The sequence below is a fragment of the Apodemus sylvaticus genome, chromosome 10 (genome assembly GCF_947179515.1).
Source record: "Apodemus sylvaticus chromosome 10, mApoSyl1.1, whole genome shotgun sequence".
Classification (NCBI taxonomy): domain Eukaryota; kingdom Metazoa; phylum Chordata; class Mammalia; order Rodentia; family Muridae; genus Apodemus; species Apodemus sylvaticus.
The window spans coordinates 27,036,049-27,056,949 of NC_067481.1; the positions used below are offsets into that span (position 1 = coordinate 27,036,049).

General features: G+C 44.9%; 1 protein-coding gene across 1 annotated transcript; it reads left to right on the forward strand.

Moving 5' to 3' along the window:
- The first annotated feature begins 1,682 nt into the window (after window positions 1-1,682).
- Window positions 1,683-20,465, forward strand: Ube2z (ubiquitin conjugating enzyme E2 Z). The gene is made up of 7 exons (XM_052194577.1): window positions 1,683-2,128; window positions 4,022-4,094; window positions 5,900-6,087; window positions 8,590-8,701; window positions 10,691-10,803; window positions 14,162-14,252; window positions 18,544-20,465. Exons 1-7 carry the CDS (start codon window positions 1,803-1,805, stop codon window positions 18,712-18,714), a joined length of 1,074 nt encoding a protein of 357 aa, XP_052050537.1. The 5' UTR covers window positions 1,683-1,802; the 3' UTR covers window positions 18,715-20,465.
- The last annotated feature ends 436 nt before the right edge of the window (window positions 20,466-20,901 follow it).

A 20,901-nucleotide genomic window follows, 5' to 3' on the forward strand; every position in this document is an offset into this window, starting at 1 on the left:
ATAGTATACTGATCAGCTATATTTCATGTTACATTCCTACAATGAACTATACTAAGCTGAATTCACAATTAACACATGAGCTGGAGCCCTCGGTGTGTGCATGTGTGTGTAGCAAAATGACAACATCTGGAATCAGGTGCAGCTCTGCCCACTGCTCTCAGTGTGATCCTATGTGTGTGGGACCAGCCTTCTGTCTGCCTGTTGTTATTCTGTCTGTTACAAAAGGCTAATAACAGTCCTTACATCACTGAGCAGGTGAGAGGAACCAGTAAGATAAAGCAGATAAACAATGTGTAGCCTTAAGCACTCAATTAAATGGCAGCTTCAAAACCTAAAGTATTCCAGCCCCCCAGCCCCAGACCATTTGAGAAAATGCACAGATGTCCAGAACCCAGGCTTTTCACTTGTTGGGGGTTTTTTGTTTTGTTTTGTTTTGTTTTTGAGACAGGGTGTCCCTTTGTAGCCCAGATTGGCCTTGAACTCAATTTGTAGCCCCAACTATCCTACATCTCAGGGCCCTTGTGATTCCTCAGCCTCCCTAGTGCTGAGATTATAAGCATGAGCCACCACAGGAGCCAGACTTCTTTGGGAGTAAAAGAAGATGAAAAAAAAAAAAGAGTGTTGGGGAAACAAGATCCAAAGTAAGGCTCTGGATATTTGTTCTAGAATAAGTATTCATAAATGTACTGAAGTTAATATGAATATTTCATTGGGTGTGGTGGCTTATGCAGGTCATCTCAGCACTAAGAAGGCTGAGGTAAGCAGCTACATATGGAAACCTTGTCCCAAAAAATATTCATACAGTTTGCTGTAGAAGTTATCAGTATGTTTGTTACAGACTTTGTCTCAGACCAACTCAAAGGGTTATGTAAATTTTCAGTCATGTAGTACCTCTGGTTTTCCTGCAATGAGCAAACACACACAGAGACTCATATTTCTGTCAGTAGAACAATGTTAAAGTCTTTTCCCTTTCATCATAGAATTAGTTTTCTTATTACAAATCTCAATATAGTTCTAAGAAATCGAGAATTTCAAATCCGTAATTCCAGGACTAGCGGGTAGAGAAGGTACTAGGCTTGGAATCAAGCCTGTTGCTTGACTCCTACCAAGCTGTCAACTCCTGTGTCCTTATCTCCAGGCCAATGCCTAGCAACAGCTCCTGGCCTTTAGTATGCCCTTCATAAATAAATATTGAATAAACTGAAATGAGGTGGTGTTTTATTCACAGGTTCTGAATCCGTTCTTCTTAATCCACCCGCACTCAGGGGGCAATAGTAGTCGTTGATTGGCGAGAAGACCAGGCATGATCCATCACAGAGCCGTAAGGATGTGAAGAGCCCTAAAACTAGACATGCTCTTCTTTCGATCACCCTACAAGGGAACCTGGACCTTAGTCCTACCCCAGGATTGAGCATCGATGGTTCCTCCCTTTAAAGGAGAAGCTGTGGCTCTCTCCATCTTCTTTGAACTGTCTTCTCCTACATCAATACTTCAACATAAAATCTTTAACCATGGTGAGCTGCCAGCATCTCCACCGGAGCACAGAACCTGCGCTGGACTGGAGCGCAGGCTAGTGGGCTAGCGCCCCCCCCGCCCCCCCCCCCCCCCGCTCTGGAGGACCGTGGGTGGACGCTCTGGCAGCACGCCTCTCGCTGGTCAGGGCGGAGGTGGGCGGAGCCAGCGCCACCCGGGCTAGGGAAGCGGAGGGTGGGGACACTCTGGCCCGGCTCTCGGTGGTGCGGGAGCAGCGGCCGCTCTGGTCGGCGGACGAGCTGCTGAGCAGTCCCGGAAGCGAAGCAGCGATGGCGGAGAGTCCGACTGAGGAGGCGGCGACGGCGACGGCGGGCGCCGGGGCAGCAGGCCCAGGGGCGAGTGGTGTTGCCGGTGTGGTCGGCGTTAGCGGGAGCGGCGGCGGCGGGTTCGGGCCGCCTTTCCTGCCGGATGTGTGGGCGGCGGCGGCGGCAGCGGGCGGGGCCGGGGGACCGGGGAGCGGCCTGGCTCCGCTGCCAGGACTCCCGCCCTCGGCCGCTGCCCACGGGGCCGCGTTGCTAAGCCATTGGGACCCCACGCTCAGCTCGGACTGGGACGGAGAGCGAACCGCGCCACAGTGTCTACTTCGGATTAAGCGGTGAGCCGGGGTTTTTCCTCCCTCACCTCGGAGCTCCAGGGCTCGACCTTCCCCGCCCCCCACCTTTCCCCATTGGGGCTCACTCCCGCCTCATGTCTTCCAGGCCAAACCCTGCGGGCCTCTACTGATGGGGCCTTAGTTGTCGTCGCTCTTTCCCTCCCTCCCTCTTTCCTCAGCGCCGGGCCCTGCAGCCCAAACAGATCCACGATTGCCCTCAGGCCTACCCCGCCCCTTAGCGACCTCCGGTGAGCCCTGCAGCTCTGTTCCGGACGCCCTATCCCTACCCCCCTCCCGTTGACTGGAAACCCGACCCTTTTGCTCTACTGTAACACTCGGTCCCGCCCTTCACACTTCCCCTCTAACCTACCCCTCCAGTTTACCTAAAGGCTGCCCTCCGGCCCCACCCATCAGTCCCCCCATCTCTTCTGGAGTCCCCGCTTGGAACATACTCTACCTGCATTACCCAGTTGCAGACTCGAGTTCGTCTTCCTTTTTACCTTTCCTTTCCTCATTTCCCCCACCATATGGTCCTTTCCACGGGTCTAGATAGCCTCCCTGACTTTCCAGATCATCTCTTGAACCCCCTTTCCAGCCTCCCCAAAGCTGTCTCTCACACCTGTCCCAGAAACACAGCGTTCCTCCCGTCTCTCAGCATCATTCAGGATTGTAATATCCTATTTAAGAACTTTTTCTCCTGTATTTACCCCCTAGATTGTCTGGTTTACTTTTGCGAAGCAGATGTACTCCGTTCAAATATAGGAACAAAAGGCCTAGGGCCTTTCTGTGCTTGTTTCTTGGGTGACTGATCTTAGATCATATCACTTCATAGATGTTTTTGCAGAAGTGCTCACTTAGTATATACTACCTATTACATGGCAAAGTATAAGACTGTTGAGCTATTAATTTTGAAACTTATTTCCTGGTGACTTACTCTTTTCATGCCCCTTATCTGGATATTACCCCAAACATCCCAAGGCCCCTCAGGTGTCTACCCAGCTACATGTTTTTCAAGTTTTAATAAAAAAATAAACTACACCATGCGTGTAAAGTGCCTGGCACGGTGCCGGACACAGAACAACTTCCTAGTTAGTGCCACCTCTAACTTAAACTCAGAATACAACTCTCAGCTCCTTAGCCCTTTGATTCTAGTCTCGATACAGCTTTGGGTTTGGCCTGGACAAACGGCTTTGTTCTGCAACCCCATTGTGTTCCCAGACGTCCTCATAAGTGACTTCTTCTGAGCTACTTCTCAACTGATCCATTTCTAGTTTATTACTGACCTATCCGTCCTCATTACTAAATGTCATCTTTCAGAGATGAAATCCTGAAAATTTCAGAGGATCCCTTCCCCTTTCCTCCAAACAACTCTATCCTGTTAGTTCCTTGGCCACACAGGCCATGGTAGACTTGCTCCCCCTGGCTTCATACAGTCTCCTTACCAGCAAAGCAAACCCATATGGTTTATGGAGTAAGTTTTGTGGCAGACATAATGATTCCTTCCCAGTTAGTTTTGAGAAAATCTCTGTGCAGTTGTAGTACCTGGGATTCTGGGACGTGGGATGTGACTGAGTTTCCCTGTGGGAAACAGTGAGAGTAAATGGGATGTGCCTTTTCCAAGGTGACATCTGAGACCATTGGGATGTTGGCTTATTTTTCCTCTCTGAGTACTCCCCCCGCCCCAAGGAAACAATGCCCCTTTGATAATAATTTGCTCTCTGCCTGCCTGACAAGTATTCAGCTGAGATTTCTCAGCCTAGAAGACAGTGCAAAAAATTTCAGTACCAAGCACCACTTTCTCAAACTCCGGGCTCACTGAGGTGATGATAGCTGGCCCCCTCAAGGGATTTCCCTCTTCCTTCCTCACTCCTCCTACCTCCTCTTGGTGTTATACAGGGATATCATGTCCATTTATAAGGAGCCTCCTCCAGGAATGTTCGTCGTACCTGACACTGTTGACATGACTAAGGTAGGTAACTTGATGGGGGAGGGGGCAGGGGAATTACGTGAAAATCGGGTCCATAAAATTGAAAAGACCTAAAAAATATTAATTCAGCTCTCCTCTCTGATTGTACAGATAAAAAAATCAAACCCCCGAGAAAGGAAGTGGCTTGCCCAAGGTTATATACAGTGAGAGGTAGTGCAGAATCTCAAATAGGTCTGTAGCATACACAGGTATTGTTTGGCTCAGAAAATCCTCAGATTGACAAGCTGTACCTCTTGTTCCAGCTTAGCTATTAACAGACCACTCTTTCCTCTCAGCTGCTCCACTCTAGGTGATACATGTGGTATTGTACTCCCGTCTCTGTTCCATCATGGTGTCTTGATTTTGACTGTAGTGCTGCAAGTCAGTGCTGCAAGGCAAGGATGAGGCCGTCTTGGCTCAAGTGTTGGATACAGATTCCTAGTCTGTGGAGTGTCTCATCCGAGACCTATGCTCTCGTGGCCTGTACACAGAAAGCTTCTATATAACAGTTCTTCTGGCATTTGTACCTAGGATTCTCTGTCAGTAAATGTTGTACCCTTGGGAGTGAATTTGAACAGAAACTAATTTGGGGAGAAAGATAACCTAAATCAAATGTTTTAAGCAAGAACCAGTGAGTTCAGATTTCCTAAAGTAAAAACTCAGCTTATATGTTGTTACAGACTTTTTTATTTTGAATAGACTTTTTTTTTATTAATTTTTTCCTTTTTTTCTTTTCATGTGGTTGGAAATATTTTTCCTGTCTCTATTCAAATGCTAGGGTAGTATGCTAATCTCTTAGGCCTCAAAATTGATACCAGTTGACTTTACTATTTCCAGAGTTTGCAGACTAGAATATAACCTACTGTGTTGCCAGGGCAGAATAGGATTATAGATTTAAGGAATGAGGGTACACAGTCTTTTTCCACTTGCTGTTTAAATTCTGAGCATACTTAAGGCATTAGGTAGGAGCCTTGAAGACAAGGTCGACTTGAGTCAGCTCAGGTTTACTTCCCTTGAAGAAAGATTGTGTTCAGTAGTGGAATCAGTATGGCTTGTGGAGGAAGAGAGCTGAACTTACAGTTATGTTTTTAGGAATACTGACTTATTTATTTTTATAACGGTGTTGGAGAAACTTTTGGGGGGGATGGTCTATGGCCATAAGTAGACCCTGAATTTCTTTTTGTATCTTTGACACGGTGGTTTTGATCCTCTAGAGGAAGCAGACAGACAGCCTTTACACCCATGTAGTTATCAGTTCTGCACTGTTGTAGGCACTGGTGTTGTGTCCTCCAATCCCCTCTTCCGGTCATCTTCCATCCCCTTCCTGTCTCACACACACACACACACACACACACACACACACACACAGAATGGACTTACATCATAAGCATGATTAACCTTTCCTAAATTTAAAAACTTAATTTTATATTGTATAGTTTATATATTCTAGGTTCCATTTGTTGTCCATAGCACCAATTGGGGAGGTCTGGTGGGAAAAACAAAACAAAACTTGTTTTAAGGTAATACCAGCAAGGATCATTGTTTACCTTGGGCTTTAACTTTTGAACTTTTTAACTCTGAGTGTGGCGTATGATGCTACTCCACTGTAATGGGATTTCCTTACATTGAAGATCTACATACATGAGTGAGCCCAGGCAGTTGATTGTGTATGGTGAGGATGTGGAATATGAACACCAGGCAATGCATGCTGTTGGTGACTGCTTCTGGTGGGGGGGAGCAGGTGGAAGCTAGGAGGGGTGGTGGTGGGGCATCACCTCACAATTTTGAGATGGGGTTTTATTTTGCAGATTCATGCATTGATCACAGGCCCATTTGACACTCCTTATGAAGGGGGTTTCTTCCTGTTCGTCTTTCGGTGTCCACCCGACTATCCCATCCACCCACCTCGGGTCAAACTGATGACAACGGGCAATAACACAGTGAGGTTTAACCCCAACTTCTACCGCAATGGGAAGGTCTGCTTGAGTATTCTAGGGTAAGAGGAGACTTCTAAGAGGCCAAGTTGGTATTAGCAAATAATCACTCTAGGATAGCCTCCATCAATTAGGGTTCCTCTTCTGAACCCATAGCACAGAAGTGATTGACTATTCAGTCCTCAGGATGGCATATGACTGGTATAAAGGAGTAAGATCACGTTATTACATGTACGAAACATCTTAGGAAATGTTTTACTAAGTGCGGTCCTTGGGCTGCCACAGCAGCATCTGTACATTTGAAGGTCCCACCCTAGAAGCGTATCTCGAGCTCTGGGGTGTGTCAGTGGTCTGCTTTTTAGAGAGGCCATACATTACAGATGATTATGCTCTGTGCCCCTTTGAGAATTACTCCCTTATGAAACATTAGGGCCTTACTTTTTCCCCAGAGGCTTGAGAAATGTTCCAGGTCTGCTGTATTCATGCAATAGGTGTCTGATTGGAGTCTCTCAATGGGCGCCTTTGGAGGCAGTGGTGCTAATAATGATTATGATCATTTACAATTGAATAAAAAAAATCTGAGCTTGGAAATAATACCAGATATGAAACGAGTGTCACATAAACTCCCTGGGTGCTACTAGGAAGTTGCTTTGTGCAATTCTTACTCATTCCATATCAATTGCCTTTGTAAGTTTAAAATTCAGAATGAGTATCTTGTAGCCTGCTTTGGATTCTTTTCCAGGTTTCCTTGAGATAGAGAGTAAATATGGGTTGAATGTTGAGAAAGTTGCTGTTACTGGCAATGCTGTTTTTTTCTTACATCCAGCACATTTCTAGATTTGTGTGTGAGAAAGGCAGCTGAAGCACACTAGAAATGTGGTTCGTTCTCTCTCCTCTCTCCTCTCTCCTCTCTCCTCCCTCCTCCTCTCCCTCTCCCTCTCCCTCTTGCCATCCCCCTACCCCCCCAGAATTCAAATCTAGGGATATGGCATACTCTACTGGGATTATGATAGCTGTAAAGTTCCATTGAAGGAGATTATCTATAATAAGTCCTTCATCTTATTAGGCTACATAAATGTCTGCTGATGGGATTGGGTGTATGTATGTGTCCCTTGATAGTATGGAAATTAAGTCACGGGTTTGCTATGAAATTTGTTCTTAAAAGTATATGTGTAGTCGGTTCTCCCTCAGTAAGCTAATGTGAAGCCATCCTGGATACTAGCACATAGTTGAGTGAAAGGTGTAGACATTTGTTGCATGGTAATGAGATATCCACCCTGAAATGGAAATTGTACAGGTCCAGAGCCCTGGAGTAAGAAGGTTCTTATGTAGTTTTAGTTGGCTACATTAGCTTTTTGGCCTAATTCCCTCTCTGCATAGCTAGAAGTAACTGTCAGGGTGATTAACTGCTGAAGTAATGCAATGAGAACTAACCCTGTTGATCAGAATTTGCCGCAGGTAAAGTGGGGAACAGTACTGGGAGGGAGCAGTCTGGAGTTTCTAGTCCACACCGCTGATTTGGGTTTTCCTCAAGTGTAGAAGGGAAAGGGTAGTAGTTAACGTAAGCCAGAAGTGTCTCAGGTTGTGTTCTGTTTCCATCTCTCATGCCATCTTATTAATTAATTGAGTTAAATAAATACTATCATGCATGGTAGGACAAATTTCTGTAAGTTCAAGGACAGCTTGGTCTATTTAGCAAGTCCTAGGACAAGCCAGGGCTACATTAATGACATTCTACCTTTTAAATAAAGAAGAGACACCCTACCTCTAAATAAATAAAGGAAGGAAGGTGTTGATGTTCAAGTGCCCCACTCCAATACCTAATGTGGTTTAGCCAGGAGTGGTCTAAGGAGGCAGAGACAGGAGGATTGCTTGTAAATTTAAGAATAGCCAAGGTTGTATACCAAGACCCAGTCTTTTAAAAAAAAAGTGTGTGTAGGGGAGTGATATTTTCCCTGGTGTTCAAGTTGTTTTCTATCTGATATTTTAGATATTGTCAAACTCTCCACATTCTGAAAATGTGCCATCATTCCGGTTTTAGCAGGGTTGTGTGTCTTCAGAGACACTGGCTCTGCTTGTCTTGTTACAGAGCTGAGTCTATGAATGTCACCATGGTTCCTCATAGGCAAGGCAACAGCTCCAGTCACCGTTATGCCTTTGCTTAGCTTCTCTCCTTTAAGCAGCTCTGTCCCCACCAGTAACTAATTATAACTCTTTGAAGTCACAGGTGAACATTTAGACAGCCTTTAGAGTTATTTTCCCTCACTTGGGTTCCTGTTTTGGTAGGGTGGCCTTCCTTTGCCACGGTTTCTTTTCTAAATCAAATCGAGTCTTTTCAAAGTTGTTGTTCTTGGTTGCTTTCTGTCTTCTTCTCTGTCATTTGATTAGAGAATTTAGGCATTTGACTGTTCTGGTAAATGAGGGTAAACCAGAGCCTGGGCATTCCCCAAATGTTAAGAGTGAAAGAGCAACTTACGGTGAGTCACTGATGGTGGTGATGCTGCTGCTGCTGTTGGGGTCACTGGCTCTCTCTGCATCACCCTCTTCCTCTGCTGTGTTTGCAGTACGTGGACTGGCCCTGCCTGGAGCCCAGCCCAGAGCATCTCTTCTGTGCTTATCTCCATCCAGTCCCTGATGACTGAGAATCCCTACCACAACGAGCCAGGCTTTGAGCAGGTAAGGACTGTTGGCCTTGGGCTGACACCTGCAATATCAGGGGCTCTAGGTGCACTGAGCTACCCCGGAGAGTCCTTTTTCTTTTATTCTTTATTACCTAGGATAGCCCCACATGATACTGGTATAGAAAGAAAGGGAACCGACATAAATACTCTTTATTTGCAAGAATTGCAATATCAGCTGGGCATGGTGAAACACACCTTTAATCCCAGTTCTAGGGAGGCAGAAGCTAGTGGGTCTCTGAGGTTAAAGCTAACAAAGTCCATGAAGTGATTTCCAGGCCAGCTAAGACTTCTTAGTGAGACTCTGTCTCAAAAAGGAAGGGGGAAAAAAAGGAAAGGAAGAAAGGAAACAAACAAACAAATGTTACAATAAGATTGTTAAGTGTGTGGCTTGGGTTAGCCTACTTAGTTGAGGTAAATGTTGTCATTTGGAAATGAATTTTGAGCCTACTTTGGGAATTTTTTGTTTTTTAAATTTATTCTATGTATATGGGTAGCTTTTTCTGTATCTGTGTTTGTGTACCTTGTGGTACCTGATGCCAAGAGAGTCAGAAGAGGACATCAGGTCCCCTGGGACTCAGTTAGAGACATCAACCACTATGTGGGTTCTGAGAATCAAACCCTGGTCTTCTACAAGAGCAGCAGGAGCCCTTAACTGGTGAGCATGTCTGCAGCTCCATGCCAGTGGGTTACTGAGTGTGTTTGCATTCTGCAACATGGCCTTAAGGTGGTCTGTAATGACTCCTGCCCTCTGAGCTAGCTCCCTCCCCCCTTACAGTACCAAGGATTGGATATATGGAACCTAACCATGAGCCACTTCTCTAACCCTTTGAGTTTTTCATTTTGAAACAGGTTCTCAGGAGTTGTATAGGTTGGTCTTGAATTCTCTATATTCCAAGCAGACTTTGAACTTTTTTTTTTTTTTTTGTAAGATTGGTTTTTGTTACTTGTACTTGAGTGTGTGTTGTATGGTGTGCATGCATGCACATATGCACATGGCATGGAAGCCAGAAGAGGGTGTCGGTCATGTGGAGCTGGAGTTGTACAGGGTTGTGAGCTGCTAGGTATGAGTACCCGGAAGAGTAACAAGTGTTCTTAAGCACCGAGTCGTTTCTGCAGCCTCCTGACCTTGAACTTGATACCCCCTTGCTTCAGACTCCCAATAGTGGGGCTCATAGGCCTCTGTCACCAAGTCTTTCTCTAGCTATCTATTATTTTGGAGATATGATGGGTAATTAATTATTTGTATAGTTAAAGGAGCTAGTCATTACTTAAGACAGGAATATTCTGGTTGGCATTGCAAAGAAAAGGGCATAGGAAATACACATTTGCCAAGGGTAATGCTGTATGCTAGGCTGTGCTAGTCCTATATATATATTGTTTTAATATTTATACTGACTATGAAGTAAATATTGTCCTAATTTTCAGGTGAGGTGATAGCGGTTTTCTTTTCTTTTTTGTTTTTTTTTTTGTTTTGTTTTTGTTATATTTTTTCCCAGATGGTGTGTGTGTGTTATTCACATGCATGTTTGGGATAGAACCTTAGGGCCAAAGTGCCATATAACTTATTTATATCTGTTTAGCTCCCAACTTTTGACTCTATTTATTTGGAATGTTAAAGATTGTTCCTTTGATAAGTTTACAGCACGTCAGAGATAGAGGAACATACAGACAAGAAAAGAAATTAGCCAGACAGCTCCAGCATTGTTTCCCATTAATTTTTACTTAATAGGCCTTTTATCAGGACTCAGAATAATCTGATGGATCTAGTTTGCTGATTAGTTATTTGACCTATAATAGAATGGGTGTTTTTATGTATAGGGAGCTCAGGGGTCCACAGCTTAGATGTCTTGGATTTACAGTGGGAAAGGCAGTCTTTCATTCTTTGTATGTGTTTGGGTCGTGTGCTCTGTATTAACCCTGAAGTATCCTTGCCCTGGGTTTTCTCTTTTACTAAATGGATACTATGGCGTCTGTTAAATTACAGGAAAGACATCCAGGAGACAGCAAAAACTATAATGAATGTATCCGGCATGAGACCATCAGAGTTGCAGTCTGCGACATGATGGAGGGCAAGTGCCCCTGCCCTGAACCCCTACGGTATGTGTCCAGAGGGCCAGTGTTCATCCAGGTTTGGAGACTCAGTTTGCATCTGTGAGGACGTTTGCTTCAGAGTCTGTTGTCAAGAAACGTAGAACAGAAAAAGCAAGATGGATTTTTTTTTTTCTGTTTTTCTTTGCTTGTGTTTTTTGTTTTGAGACAGGGTTTCAGTTTGTATGTAGATCAGGCTGCCCTTCAATTCACAGAAATCCAGATGCAGTTCACAGAAATCCAGATGCCTCTGCCTTCTGAGTTCTGGGATTAAAGATGTGCAACACCACACCTGGCTTCAGACCTACAGTCTTATGGAGGGGAGTTTGAGACAGGGTTTTTCTGTATAGCCCTGACTGTCCTGGAATCACTGCGTAGACTAGATTGACCTCAAACTAGAAATCCCCCTGCCTCCCAAGGGCTGGGATTAAAGGTGTGCACCATCACTGCCTGGCCAGACCACGCCCCCCCACCCCCCCAGTGTTTCTCTGTATAGCCTTGGCTACAGACCTACAGTCTTATGCTTGCTAGGGAAGCACTTTAGCACTGAGCCCCAAACTCCCAAACTTTTGTTTTCTTCTCTGCTGTTCCTTTCTTTGTGTGTTTTGCATTTGTACAGGCACATACACCTGTGAGTGGGCGTGTGGAGGCCAGAGGTCAGCACTGGGGTCTTCCTTTTGAGATGGAGATTTTTATTTTTCTTTCTTTCTCTCCTTTTTTTTTTCTTTTGTTTTTGTATTTTGGATTGGGTTTTTTCTGAGACAGGGTTTCTCTGTATAGCCCTGGCTGTCCTGGAGCTCACTCTGTAGACAAGGCTGGCCTCGAACTCAGAAATCCACCTGCCTCTGCCTCCCAGAGTGCTGGGATTAAAGGTGTGCGCCACCACTGCCTGGCTCTTTCTCTCCTTTTTAAGATGTATTTATATGGCCGGGCAGTGGTGGCGCACGCCTGTAATCCCAGCACTTGGGAGGCAGAGGCAGGCGGATTTCTGAGTTCGAGGCCAGCCTGGTCTACAGAGTGAGTTCCAGGACAGCCAGGACTACACAGTGAAACCCTGACTCAAAAAACCAAAAAAAAAAAAAAAAAAAAAAAAAAGATGTATTTATATATTTTATGTATATGAGTACACTGTAGCTGTCTTCAGACACACCAGAAGAGGGCATCAGATCCCACTACCCTGTGGTTGCTGGGAATTGAACTCAGGATCTCTGGAAGAGCAGTCAATGGCCTTAACCACTGAGCCATCTCTCCAGCCCGAGATGGGGATTCTTTACTGAAGCTGGAGTTGACCACTTTTGCTCGATTGGCTGGCCAGCAAGATCCCAAGATGTACCCGTGCATTCCCTGGGGCATTGGGGTCATATGTTTCTGCCACGTCCAGCATTAACGTGGGTGCTAGAACTCGCACTTGGATCCTGTGCTTACTTTATAAGCATGCTGCTCACCAAACTGTCTGCCAGCTCTTTTGGTTTGTTTTCACACAGGATTTTAATTTTCAGGATAGACTGTCCTGGAACTCCTGATCCGCCTGCCTCTGCCGTTCTAAAGTTACAGACTTAACATCATTGTGCCCAGTCTTGTTCATGCTAGTTTCTTTTTTTTTTTTTTTTTTTTTTTGGTTCATGCTTTTAAAGAGCAAGTGGCTGTGGTTACCCAAAAAGTTATTCAGAGTTTTTCTTATTTTTTGTTTGTTGGGGGTTTTTTGGTGGTGTGGGTATTTTTCAAGACAGGGTCTAACTGTATAACTGTCCTGGACCTCACTGTTTAGACCAGGCTGGCCTCAAACTCACAGAGATTTACCTACCTCTACCTCCTAAGCCCTGGGATTAAAGTAGTTGCCACTCTGTTGGGCCTCTCAGTTCTATAAGAGTATGAAATGTAGCTGGGCGGTGGTGGCCCACACCTTTAATCCCAGCACTTGGGAGGCAGAGGCAGGCGGAGTTCGAGGCCAGCCTGGTCTACAGAGTGAGTTCCAGGACAGCCAGGGATATACAGAGAAACCCTGTCTTGAAAACAAAAACAAAAACCCAAAAAACAACAAAAGTGTGAAATGTAATGGGAAAAGCAGAGTCTTCACAGCGTCCCTTGATCAAGAGCCAAATGAGAGTGAACGCCAAAAACCCACTTCATTTTCTTTTTTCTTGTCTTGTCTTTTCTTTCTTTCTTTTTAAAGATTTATTTATTTATTTATTCATTGTATGTGAGTACATCATAGCTATCCTCAGACACACCAGAAGAGAGCATCAGATCCCACTACCCTGTGGTTGCTGGGAATTGGACTCGGGACCTCTGGAAGAGCAGTCAATGGCCTTAACCACTGAGCCATCACTCTAGCCTGAGATGGGGATTCTTTACTGAAGCTGGAGTTGACCACTTTTGCTCGATTGGCTGGCCAGCTTGGATACCCGGAGTCAGGGTCCTGGACCTAGAGTTACAGACAGCTATGAAATGTGCGTGTTCTGGACATACACCCAGGTCCTCTAGAAGAACAGACAGTGCTCTTAATACAGAGCATTTCTCAGCCCCAAGGAGGATATTTTCATTTCATATTTTTATTTGTTTATTTGAGACAGGATTTTACTATATAGACCTGGCTAGTCTTAAACTCACAGTAATCCTTGCCTTTGCGTCCTTAGGTATGGGATTAAAGGTCTATGCCAAAATGCTTATCTTTATTTTTACTTTTAAATTTTTGTTAAAGAAAAAACAAACAAAAATTTTTTAAATTGTTTATTTTATGTAGACAAGTAGCTGAAGACACTGTAGCTGACTTCAGACACACCAGAAGAGGGCACCAGATATCATTATAGATCCAATGTGGTTGCTAGGAATTAAACTCAGGACCTTTGGAAGAACAACCAGTGTTCTTAACTGCTGAGCCATCTCTCTGGCCCCCTTTTATTGTTTTTGTTTTGTTTTGTTTTGTTTTGTTTTGTTTTGTTTTGTTTTGCTTTGTTTTTGAAACAAGGTTTATCCATATAATCCGGGCTGTCCTGGACTCCTGTTGTCTATTTTTTTTTAAACTCCTGTTGTCTATTATTTTAAAAGTTTGTGTGTGAAACTAAATCTGAATCTTGTGTGAAACTGAATCTGAAGATTGGAATTCTCACTTGTTTGTTCTGTGTGTGTGTGTGTGTGTGTGTGTGTGTGTGTGTGTGTGTGTGTGTGTGTTCTGAGACAGGGTTTCTATGTATTCCCTAGACCAGGTTGGTTTAGATCTGCCAGTCTTTGCCTCCTGAGTACTGCAATTAAAGTAGAATGCCACCAGTACCCAGCCAAGAATATTTACTCTTTAGTTGGTATTAAGATTAGGAAATAAAAGAGGGACCTGTGCCTCATGTTTCTGACTGCTCTGTTTAATTTCCAGGGGAGTAATGGAGAAGTCCTTCCTGGAGTATTATGACTTCTATGAGGTGGCCTGCAAAGATCGCCTGCATCTTCAAGGCCAGACTATGCAGGTAATACAGTCTCTTGTTGCTAATTCTAAGCCCCACACAGGTTACATCTACATCTCATAAAATGTCACAATTGAAAAAAATCCTTTGTCATGTGAGGCCAGGGAGAAGACTGACTTGCTTAAGAACATGAAGAGATGGTTTCTAGTCATACTTAGAGTCAAGTAGGAATGATCTGTTCTAAAATGTACATTATAAGCCTTTCCTTTCTAGGGAAGCTCTTTAAACTCTTCAGAACATTGTCCCTAAGGGCTTACAGAGAAAAGTGACTTAGTGTAGCAATAGTATTCAGTATGATGTTGATTCCTGCATTAGAGGTAGTAACTAGTTCATTCTCTACTGAGGAAGTGTGTTCTGGCTTCATATAAGAAAGAATAGAGGCTGGAGAGATGGTTCAGTTATTAAGAGCACTGACTGCTCTTCCAGAGGTCCTGAGTTCAATTCCCAGCAACCACATGGTGGCTCACAACCATCTATAATGTGGTCTGATGCTCTCTTCTGCTACGTGTGAGGAGAGCAATGGTGGTGTACTCATATGCATAAAATAAATAAATCTTGAAACAAAGAAAAGGTTATGGAGCTGGGAGATGGCTTAGCAGTTTAGAGCACTGTATGTTCTTCCAGAGGACTTGGGCTCAATTCCCAGCACCCACATGGCAACTCACAACTGTCTCAAATCCAGTTTCATGGAATCTGACCCCCTCACACATACAGGCAAAACACCAATTATATAAAAATAAATAAAAAAAAAAAGAATAGGCTGTGGCAGCTGATGAGATGGCTTGATGGGTAAGGCAGTTGCCAAGTAACCTGAGCTTAATCTCTGGAACCCATGAATAGGTGGAACGAGAACTGACTACAAGATAGTCAGTCTTCTGTCCTCTGACACCTGTGTGTATGCCATACAATAATAATTACTTGGTGGTGCATGTATGTAATCCTTGTCCTTGAGAGGCTTGAGCAGGAGAATTGCTGTAAGTTAGAGACCAGCCTAGACTAATAAGACCCTGATGAAATTTCTTTTTTGAAATCAGGTTAAGGAAGGACCTGAGACAGGGTTCCATTGTGTCGCCCTACATGCTCTAGAACCTAAAAGTAGACCAGACCAGCCTAGAACTCAGAGATCTACCTTCCTCTGCTTCCCGGGTGCTAGGATTAAGACATGTACCACCACATCCAGCTTAAGATGGGCTTGTTCACTTAGGAGGCAGAAGCAGGCAGATCTCTGAGTTCCAGACCAATCTGGAACAGATACAGAGAAACTCTGTCTCAAAACAACAACAACAGTAATAATAATTTTTAAAAAGGTTTATTTTAACAAAGAAAGACTTACTGACCAAGTCATAGATAGATTTACCAGCTTGATAAGAAGCCGAGAACATCGGTCTGTTGGATGACTTGCTTAGAAATGGGATAACTTGTCTGGGTGTGGCTACCTGAAATCCCAGTTACTAGAGAGACATGCAGGAGCATGCAGGGTTTAAGGCTGCCTTGGTGGTTGAGTAAGAACTTTTCTTCAGCCAGGCAGTGGTGGCGCACACCTGTAATCCCAGCACTCTTGGAGGCAGAGGCAGGTGGATTTCTGAGTTCAAGAGCAGCCTGGTCTACAGAGTGAGTTCCAGGACAGCCAGGGCTATACAGAGAAACCCTGTCTCTACAAAACCAAATCCAAAAAAAAAAAGAAAAGAAAAAGAACTTTTCTTCAAATGAAGAAAGAACTGATGATTTTAGCTTAGTGATAGAATAAGTTGTCTGGAATGAAGAAAACTGAGGATTCAAAATTTGTAATTCCTTAAAGAGAAACGGGGTGACTTAGGCAGTTGACTAATCTCTCATGGCTTTTCAAAGCTCTTCTTGAGCTGTATGCATTTATACAACACTCTTAGAGTGGTTTGTTTTCTGGAAGCTTCTCTGTCCACTTACCTGCCTTGAGGACAAAGGAGGACAGGGCAGGCTAAGGATGAACTTGGAGGGTCCATTAGAGGAAGCCGGCCCCATCTGTTCTCTCGTGGAACGCAGTAGCTGTTCAGTGAGAGAAGAGGTGGGAGGGGCAGGTTCTGGTAGAGGAGAAGGAGAAAAGGGAGCCAAGGGGAAGGGACATTGAAAAACTGATAATCTCAAAATAAAGATACAGTCTAGCCTGAAGAACTGTAACCTTCATGAATGAAAAGGATGGATAGTTGTCACAATGCCCATGGCTGACATCTGCTCATAGCAGCTGTAGTTCATGAGAGTGGACTTGCAGCCACAGAAGGAAAGAGTGGAAGGGGCTTTTGTGAGAAGTGAACAGAGGGAGATAGTGTAAGTCATGGTTTGTTTTGTTTTGTTTTTGTCTGTGTGTTATTGTCATGCAAAGAAAGGGCCCATTTGTTTGAACCCTGGCCATGTGAATTTGCTGCCATTAAATTTCTATATTATATCCTCTGTCTGTCTGTCTCCCTCTCTCACTCACTCCCACAGGGTTTTCCTGTGTAGCCCTGGCTGTCCTGAAACTAGCTCTGGAGACCAATCAGGCTGGCCTCTAACTCAGAGATCCACCTGCCTCTGGGATGAACAGTGAGTGCCACCACTACAGGCTGCCTCTTTTAAAGACAGGGTTTACTGTGTAACCCTGGCTGGCCTGGAGCTCATTCCTATATATTATTTTTAAAACTCAAGTTTTTATTTGTTTGTTTGTTTTTTGGAATTGCCATTTTCTTAGTTTTATTGCTGTGAAGAGACACCATGACCATAGCAGTTCTTTTTTTTTTTTTTTTTTTTTTTTTTGGATTTTCGAGACAGGGTTTCTCTGTGTAGCCCTGGATGTTCTAGAACTCACTCTGTAGACCAGGCTGGCCTCAAACTCAGAAATCTGAGTTTCTGCCTCTGCCTCCCAAGTGCTAGGATTAAAGACGTGTGCCACCTGCCTCACTGACCATAGCCATTCATTCATTCATTCATTCATTTATTTGTTATTTTTATACACAATATTTCATAGAAATTCTTATAAAGGAAAACACTTAATGGGTCTGGATTACAGTTTTTAATCTGTTAATCATGGTGGGAAGCATGGTAGTGTCCAGGTAGACATGATGCAGGAGAAGGAGCTGAGAGTTGTACATCCTGGTCCACAAGCAGCAGCAGGGGACTGCTATGCTGGGTGTGGCATGTGCACAGTGCATCCCAAAGCTTGCCTTTGGTTGGCTTTTTAAAAGTATACTCCATTTCAGCTATAGGTATAATGATACTTTGATGACAGATCTACAAAATTTTATGTTTTATATATTTATACAAAATGCTTAGTGATCTTTGGCGAGGTGTGGTGGCAGATATCTAATCCTAGCAGTGGGAGGTAAGGGCAGACCCAAAGGCCAGTGTGGTTGACAAAGCAAGCTCCAAGCCAGCCACAGCCACAGTGAGACAGACCCTATATCCAAAAAACAAGCTTTAGTGGTCTTTGATCTAGAAGGACACAATTGGGTGAAGGCTAGGCAGCTCTGGAGCATTGCCCAGAAACCTGGATAGCAATGTTGTATTGGGTCTCTGGGAAAAGAACACCGGTGCTCATTGGGAAATCAGCACTCCCGACTTTTAGATCTGTGTGACCTTAGAAAAGCAGAATATCAGCCGGGCAGTGGGGGTGCATGCACCTGTAATCCCAACACTTGGGAGGCGGAAGCAGGCCGATTTCTGAGTTCAAGGTTAGCCTGGTCTACAGAGTGAGTTCCAGGACAACCAGGGATACACAGAGAAACCCTGTCTCAAAAAAAAAAAGTATCCTTTCTGAAGACAGAATATGGAGGGAGATTGTAGGTTGAAAACACAGGCAGGCCCTCTGGGGCCAGAGAGATGACTCAGCAGTTAAAAGCACTGACCGCCTGATACAGCAACTGTCTGTAACTCCAGTTCCTGGGGATCTGAAGCTATCTTCTGGCTCCCATGGGCACTGCTCCACATGAGCTACCTGTGCATACATATATGTACATAATACGTGTAAGCAATATACTCACATTAAATCTCAAAAAAATTAAAAAGAAAGCATAGGCTCATCTAATGATAATGGTCTCCCTTGATAGTTCATTGAATTTCCTCATATTCTCTTTTGCATATTGGCTTCTTTTTAGAGTGAAAACCTATTTTAGTGTTAACCCAAGCTAGACCTATTTGGGGCAGTAATACACTATTTTATTTGGAACCATTTGGACCACCTGTGCTTCCTGTGTCCCAGAAGGCAATTGCGTTTCAGAGCTGAACTAGAGCAACAGACTTAAATCTTAAATCTTCTTATGTGTTTTTGTGTTTTTTTCTTCCACAGGACCCTTTTGGAGAGAAGCGGGGCCACTTTGACTACCAGTCCCTCTTGATGCGCCTCGGACTGATTCGACAGAAAGTTCTGGAAAGGCTCCATAATGAGAATGCTGAAATGGACTCTGATAGTAGCTCCTCTGGGACAGAGACAGACCTGCACGGGAGCCTGAGGGTCTAGACCCTGTTCCCCTGCCCCTCCCCCAACTCGAGAGTCCCAGCAGAGCCCCTCCCCTCACCCCAGGGATGGAGAGGCACTGTGCATCTCCCTTCAAAAGTGTTGGCATCCGCAAGATGGCAAGAAGCAAGCAAACTAATCCCAGGGTGTGGGAGTGGGGCTGTTCCCAATCTGACCTCCTTGGTGCTGGAGCACCTAGGGCTATAGTCAATCCTGGATCAGGGCCAGGGTACTTTTGGGAGAGTACCTGGAGTGATGGCCTCTGGCAAAGCTAAACAACCAACACACCTCTCTGCAGGGCCAGCTGATTAGGGATAGGAGAAGACAGAAAACAAGATCCCAAGAGGGAGCATGCCCGCGTGGTTTATAGGGATATCTGGGAGTTTGGGTGGGGGTGCTGTCCACGACACTTAAGCAGTCTGGTTGGTTATCTGTTTGTCTTCAGTCTTGAAGCAGGGCTTCCCAACACCCTTTTCCTCCCCTCCCCTACTTCCCATGGGCCAGCATAACTTTGTCTTTCCTAATTTATATAGTCACTGTTCTAGACAGACCAAAGACAAGGAACAGTGCTGGAGTCTGGGCTGCTGATCAGTAAGCTTTACCTAGCACCTGAGCACCTTCTCCCTCCCACCACTTCCTCCACATTTTAGGTTACAGGTAGAAGGTAAGCCAGCTGGGACTGAGCCCAGGTCTCTGTGAAGCCTGCATGGGCGTCAGGAAGCTGCTCACTGTGTCCCCACAATCACTGATTTGAAAGGTTCCCAGCACAGGCAGCTGCAGCGTGTATGGGATTTGAGCCACTACATAAAATAGTCTCTTACAGATTGTCCTGAATAGTAGTCAATGAGGGTGTTTTTCTTGGGGTGGAGCACGAGAAGACTGTTAGTCCCTATTTTGTTTGGCTGTTATGTCTGTAGTCCCCGTCCTCCCTTCTGCCCTACCCCCATTCCCTGGGGATTTGTGAGCTTGGACAGTCAATGGCCCGAGGAGATTGTGCCTGGGACTCTGGAGACTCCTCCCCTTATCTTTCCCTCTTTTGTCACTGGCGCTGTTCCTTTCTTTGAATTTAGCTACAGTGATTCTTCAGCTGGTTGAGTAAGAAGTACGTTTTTCAGTGGCTCGGGGTCAGAGGAACCCATCCTTCCCAGTTTGATACAGTTCACACTTTTCAGGTTTGCTGTTCTGGCTCCCAGTGGGTGGTTAGTGATCCCCATGATGCAGGCCTTCTGGTCAGTGTCCAGCCCTGAGGAATGGAGACCCTCCTGCCCTGCCCGCTGCTATAAAGGTCTCTGCCTTGTGGATCATGGGACTCCCTTGGAGAGAGAGGGAGAAGATACGGCACAAAGAGGAACCTCTTGGGAGGGCAGAAAGCAGAGAACTGGATAGGGACAGGTCACTTGGGGGAGCAGTTCTGTTTGGGCTACATGGATATGTGGAGGTTTGAAAAGGGACCTTGCTTCCAGTTTCCCTCTTCCATTCCCAGAACTAGTCCAGGGCTGAGGATGCCTTTGGTCTGTGGGTCCAGTGTTGTCTGTCATCCATTAAGTGTTCCCACTTTCAAGTGACAATCTTCTCCTTGGCCCTGCCTTGGGGCAGAGCATGTCTGGCATAGCAGCCTGACTTTTATGCCCTAATTTTAAGTTGAGGAAATATATGCACAGGAGTCAAAGAGATGTCTTTATATCTGACTGTACATAAATGAAGTTTTCTTTTTTTTTTTCCTTTTTGGTGCAATAAAGTTTGTTTTGGCAGAAGGAGGAAGTGCCTGTGGGTGTGGGAGGGTTTGTGTAAAGAAAACATGGACAGTCACCTGTGCCACACTGTCAGGAAGGAGGGCCAGCCTGAGTTTTCTGGAAGCATCTGTGGAAAGAACCACTTGGGTGGGTTTCCTCCCATTTGAAAGTGGAAGGCTATGTCCTCAGCAGTCAATGACGGGAACAACCAATCCTAAATGGATTCAAAAGTAGCTTTCAGGCCTGGGAGTGAGCATGTCCTGTGAGGGCGGACTGGACTGGAGTAAAGATGGGCCCAGGCTACAGGATGCCAGTGTGGAGAAGCCACTGTATTTCAGTGTCCAGATACTGACCCAGCACTAATACCTGACAGCTTGCAAGACCGGGTTGCAAACTCAAGCCTCTTTTCCATTACCATCTCATTCACATGCTGTGAGAGAATTTTGCTTTCTAACAG